We start from the raw sequence: 6,000 nt of genomic DNA, 5'->3' as shown, positions 1-6,000 counted from the left end.
ACGACAACGACCCTAAGCACACCGCCAAAGCAACAAAAGAGTGGCTGAAGAAGAAGCACATCAAGGTTCTGGAGTGGCCTAGCCAGTCTCCAGACCTGAATCCAATTGAAAATCTTTGGAGGGAGCTTAAAATTCGAGTTGCCAGGCGACAACCTCGGAACCTGAATGATTTGGAGGCTGTCTGCAGGGAGGAGTGGGCCAACATCCCTGCCGAAATGTGCACAAACCTTGTCACCAACTATAAAAACCGTTTGACATCTGTGCTGGCCAATAATGGCTTTTCTACAAAATATTAACATGCTGTTTGTCCAGGGGGTCAAATACTTGTTTTTCCTCATCAGATGGTTATCAATTTTTATAAATTCATATGATGTGATTTTCTGGAATTTTCTTTGGGATTCTGTCTTTCACTGTTAGAATGTACATATGATTAAAATTGTAGATTGTTGCATTCTTTTTAAGTGGGCAAACCTGCAAAATCAGCAAGGGGTCAAATACTTTTTTCCCCCACTGTATATGTTAATAAAGGGAAAATCTTGTAGGTTTTGGACTGTTGTCCGCATAAAACAAGACATTTCAGTAGGCCAGGAAAGTCTAATGGGCATTTTTCACTAACATTCTATATAGGCCTAGCCTACAAAATGATTAATCAATTAATTGCGAGCCCCAAATACAAATGAACAGTACTAAAATCCCTGTTCCAACTCAGCCCTTAACATTTTCATAGGCTATTATGGTATGGTATTATGGTATTATCACATGCATGGGTAAAGTGCAACATTCTGACTTTTTAATCAATGTACACTTTTAATCTGACAGTATAAAGCACATTTGATGGATGATTAAAACAAGGGAACAATAAACACATTTTACGTCATGCTGACAAGCACGAGCTTTGATCGCAACCAACAGAAGAAATAAATATACTTGCCTCTACTTGTTAATAAGTATCTGAGATTGTAAAGAGCTTGACTGCGTTGTGGCTCATAATACTCCCCCTCAGAGTGATACACCAAAGTCTCTCTGGACCTGCAAGAACAACACTGTTTTTACACTGAGATAGAATTCATTCAGTTTCAATTCAATGAGGCATTGTAATGGGAAACAGATGTTTGCATTGCCAAAGCAGGTGTGAAATAAAAGAGTATAGGCCTTACATAAACAGAAGAATTGTAACTTTGCTATTAAAATTATTTATTGTTGCCTAAATTATAGGGCTAGATAAGTAAAATATGTTTAAATACACAAGTATAACCATTCTTTATCTACAAATAATATAATTTTACACAGAAATATAAATAACTAATATAATAAAAATAACCCTGTCACATATGGTCAAAAGTGTGTGTGTAGGCTATGTGGGAGACAGGACAGTGAGTGCAGGGACTTGTGTAGGCCTGTACGGGCTCTTACAATCTCGAGGGTCCTTCATGGCCGTGGTCTCCGTAAGTAGGTGGCTCCATGTGAGAGGCAGATGTCACGTCCCTCTGTCTATTTTGTTTGGCCCTCCTGTCATCTGCAGAGCCTCTCTCGTCCATGTCTCTTATTGGCTTTTGGTTGCGACCTCTGCTATCATGTGAAGCATGGGTTCCACTGTGTGAATAGGTCCCATCCCTGCTGTAGTACTCATCATACACATCACTCCTCTGCTGGTGTCTTCCCCTCTCTGGCATTTCCCACTGCCTACAGAAGATTATGGACATGAAGCCTATTACACACACTCATAAACAAAGTAGGGTAGAGTTGACTTGGATCTCTGTAACTGCCACCGTGGTTGGTAATTACAGCAGCATGAAGGATCATTTAGGCTAATGAAGATAAAGGACTGGGTGAGGTAAAGAACCAAAGTAAGAAGTTTCTTCATTCATAAAGTGGCTATAAGGGCAAAAGGTGGTGACAATTTTGGGGCCCACAAACATTCCAGTAAACAAACACAAAGTCAGCAAACTAATCATACGTGTACGTGATTCCATCTCACTTTATTTCAACATAGGAGCCCAGAGCAGTATCTAGTAAGAGGCCCACAATTCTTTACAACGCTCCTTTCTTCCCTGTTGCGAAGTTTCGTGTTCCGAGTTCACGTTTCACGTGTCACAGGTTAGTGAATAATATAAAGATAGACTACAGCATTAGGCTATTATTTCCTACCTTGGAATTTGGATTGTGTACACAATCTGGTCTTGTTTTCGTCTGAGCTGAGAAAATTAACAGCCAACCTTTCACAACTTTCCCAGCTTCCTGTGTTTGAGATTGGCTTCGCCTGCCCCTCACCTGTGCTGTGCCACGCCCACTGGTTTCAAGCTAATTTACAGGGGAAATAAGTTTTTTGCCTTATTTTCCCAATGTACAGTATCTTCCAGTGTGTTGGGTGTATGCATGGTGTAGGCTTATATGTAGTATTATAATTTATCGTACCCTAATGTAAGGACTTTAATATATTTGTTTATGAGAGACTAGTCTACAACATTTAATTCAGTGGTCAGTTTGATCTAAATATAACAGGAAGCTGACAACTTCACTAGAGTTCAATAAAAACCGGAAATTGTTTAAAAACTGTTGGTTTCAACCATGCTGAACTTCCCAAAACAAAAATTTGCGATTCATGCCCCAACCCGGACGTGAACGGATACAGCGCACGCGGCCACGCTTCCATCGTGAAGCGCGTGGCAACGTTCAGCATTTCCGCCGAGCAATATATACATTTCAAAATAATTGTTGCTTAAAAGTGTAACTATTCCACGTCACTTCAGGGCCCCCAAAGCGATGGGCTTACCGTCAAATGGCTTCTGCTAATTTGTTCGAAAATTTATTTTTAGAATATCAAAAATTTCAACTGACATGAGAAAGAATGTATAACCATTTTGTTTTCATAGCCTATACATTCCTAATTCATTATGATTATTTAAACTCCTACGCCTCCTCCTACTGGGAAAGGAGAATCAGAATCAGAAAGAGCTTTATTGCAGAGTAGTATTTTACATGTATGAGGAATTTGCTATGGTGATAAGGTGACAAATGTAGACAAACATACAGTTGACAAATAAATGTAAAAATATATTAATATGAAATAAACAGATGAAAGTTATAAAAGAAGAACATAACTATGTGTAGAGAAAAAACATAGATATATAGATATAATAGATATTTACATGTGTATTATTCCGGGTTTGTGTTATGGAGACACATTGCAGGGGGAGAGGGTTTGTATTTATATTAATATATAAATTGACAAAATATAAAAATGTAGAACAATAATATGATAATAATAATATGTGCAATATGACAGTTTTGTATAATTTCAAATATAATATCATAATAACTGTCGCTCCATTATGCACCCAAGAGATCAGAGGCCACAGATGATCTTTAGTTAAATATCAAGACTTTTATTATGAAGTCCGAGAGCAAACATCATCGGAAGTGTTGGTCGTTATTCCTCGAGCTCACGCTACCACTACAACCGACCGCGCGCTGGCTTGGCTAGCAAGCGAGGAAGAGGCTAGACAGAAATGGCGGTGACGGCAAGGCGAGCAGCATGAAGTGCTGATGCATTACATGGATCAAAACCTACGACTGCCAGGACAACGTCGGGAAAATGACAATGACGTCGAAGTAGGACGCCTTTTGTAACTGGCATTACAAACCTGCAACACCTTCCCGGGAGAGTTTTCATCTTGTCAGCGGAGGAGAGAAAATCTCACCGGGAGCATGGCTTCTTACAGCAACCAGGTAGCTAAGCTAGATGGCTAACGTTAGCCTGCACAACAGCTCCTGCTGCACACCGTGTAATGTTATTTATAGACTCACGGCCGCACCTCATTTGTACAACATTCTGCCCTAAAAATAGTGTCATACCATAGTAACGATTTGGCCCAGTGCGCGTTGTTATTTGAAACGTTTGGGTAGTCGTGTCATTGAAAATGTAAGTGCTGAAAAGTGCTTGCTAATGCCCCCTTAAGCCTCATTGAAATACCACCAGCATGGTAGCTAACAGGCCCTAGGTCCCCCCATTCAAATGAGTCAACCGTACAGTTTGCTGCAGATTTTAAGGGTAGGACAGCCACGTTTAGCTAAATGATATGAAAGCGTGCTTAATCTAATGTTAGTGACACTTTGATGTGAGATCCCACAAGTGTCATGTGTTATTTCCCAGAGAAAAGTGACACAGAAAACTGCTGCGTGTATGCATGGCCCACCTGCTCAGTCCTGCGACAGGCCTTTCCCGAGCGCATATGTTCATAACTTGTAATAACTGCAAATTCGTTTTGCCCTGTGTAGTTAGGAGGCATAAGAACGGTTTGGTAGAAATGTTTTGCATGTGATAATTGGCTGTTTCTAAGCAGTCGGGAGCAAGAATATAACATTTTCGTGACGTTGCCTTAGCTTTCTAGCAAGCTAACAGCTTTGCACAGGTGGTGTGGTTGTCTTTGCAGTCAGTCCGCTAGCTGGATAGCTAAATACAAATGCGACAGTGTGGGCCTTCGTTGAAAGCGAAAATGTATTTGCTATGGAAACAATTAAAATACAGGATTGAACTTGCACAGTACAGACAAAGTGTGCTGCTAGACCGTCAGTCTCCGTGTGACTAAGATTGCAGATAACATAGTATGTTTAGTGTCATTTCTGAGGCAGTTAGCTATCATGTGGGAAGGCCCATTTTGAAGTCGAGCTATGCATGCAGATACATGCCAGGTGTGAAGTTTCTAGTAGTTAACTGAATCAAAGTTTAACTTGAAACTAAAATACGCAGAGTAAAAATAAAACTTAAGCTAGTTAGGGATACTTAAGTAGGTTCAAACTCTGGCTGGCCGTTCAAGAAACGGAACATGGCTAGCGACCATATGAAGGGAAACCTCACTGGACACTTAATTCTGCATGCTTTCACACGTCTTCCTGCCCTCAAACACAGTGTTGCTGTTGGCTCACTGTTCAGCATAGTGAAAGCTCTAGGGGAAAACCCGTGTCAGCATAAAGTAGTTAGGTTTTTAATGACTTGTATGATGACAGGTCAAATATTATTTGGCCTTTAAAATGATTGATCATATATATATATATACCAGTTGATATTGAATTATCCTACAATGATGAGGGTATTTATTGTTATATTATGTAAAAACAGAATATAATCGACATAGAAATGTTTTTAAATTGCCTACATTAAGTATTGACAGACAGGGCTACATAGTAAGTTACCCATTTTCCTTGGGCAACTGGATATGGACCTCTGTCAACGATTTGTTTGGTCTGATTACCCCACTGTGCAACCATTTTTCCTGTCACAAAAATGCTCTTTAAAAGCTGTGTTGGTTTAAAAAAAAAAAAAATCCAGGCATCAGAAAAGTTGACAAATATGTGGGGAAGTCAGGCAGTAATAGGGATATCACTCTTCTGAGTATGAACTTGACAAAACAGGTCATTCTGGAAATACTTAAAAATACTCTTCTTTATCTGCAGATTAAAAAAAACAGCATTTATCTGACAGCTGGCAAAGTACAACAGCAGATGCTAAAATTCTGTTAATGTATTCTATTAATACATTATCTATAAATATGCCACATAAACTAGCCTAATTAGTAAAGCTGAGTCATTGAGACATTACACTGGATAAAAGATGTTTTTTTTTGTTTTTTTTAGGCAATGGTAAAGTAAATAAAATCAGTGAGATTAGGATGGAGTTGCAGTAATACATACAGGCTACAGTCAGTTTATTTTCTGACATTAAAGAAGACATTACTAAAAAAAAATATCCTTTTTCAAACTGGCTTGTAAATATCACATTTATACATAAGCCTGACAGTCACATATCTGTTATGTTAAATTGTTTAGCTTTGACAGTTAATTATGAAGTTGGTCAGTAGTTTGTGGTGTATCACAGTGGATTTAGATGTTGAATGTGTCACCACCAACTTGACAACAATGACAAATAACATTTAGGCTTATGGGTTTAGTTCAGGCACTAAGACATTTGTTGACTTCCAAACACTATTACAAACACAAAGA

At 38.9% G+C, this 6,000-nt stretch overlaps 2 protein-coding genes across 6 annotated transcripts in view; one reads left to right on the top strand and one right to left on the bottom strand.

Moving 5' to 3' along the window:
* Positions 1–4,265, bottom strand: part of marveld3 (MARVEL domain containing 3) — a 6,467-nt gene extending 2,202 nt beyond the window's left edge. Inside the window, exons 1-3 of one of the 2 annotated variants that reach the window (XM_046033310.1) lie at positions 4,197–4,265; positions 1,414–1,683; positions 932–1,029 (exon numbers count right to left, since the gene is read on the bottom strand). In XM_046033310.1, the coding sequence (XP_045889266.1) occupies positions 932–1,029; positions 1,414–1,683; positions 4,197–4,240 (412 nt within the window). In that variant the 5' untranslated portion in view covers positions 4,241–4,265. Of the gene's footprint in view, positions 1–931; positions 1,030–1,413; positions 1,684–2,148; positions 2,629–4,196 lie in introns of those variants that run through there. The other variant, XM_046033311.1, reaches the window with a different exon arrangement.
* usp10 (ubiquitin specific peptidase 10) overlaps positions 3,426–6,000 on the top strand; it is a 25,275-nt gene continuing 22,700 nt past the window's right edge. For all 4 annotated transcript variants that reach the window (XM_046033309.1, XM_046033308.1, XM_046033307.1 and 1 more), the window contains exon 1: positions 3,426–3,729. In XM_046033309.1, coding sequence (XP_045889265.1) covers positions 3,709–3,729 — 21 coding nt within the window. In that variant the 5' untranslated portion in view covers positions 3,426–3,708. The remainder of the gene's footprint in view (positions 3,730–6,000) is intronic.

This window comes from Micropterus dolomieu, linkage group LG20 (assembly GCF_021292245.1).
Source record: "Micropterus dolomieu isolate WLL.071019.BEF.003 ecotype Adirondacks linkage group LG20, ASM2129224v1, whole genome shotgun sequence".
NCBI lineage: Eukaryota > Metazoa > Chordata > Actinopteri > Centrarchiformes > Centrarchidae > Micropterus > Micropterus dolomieu.
This window is presented reverse-complemented; position numbering and strand designations above follow the sequence as displayed.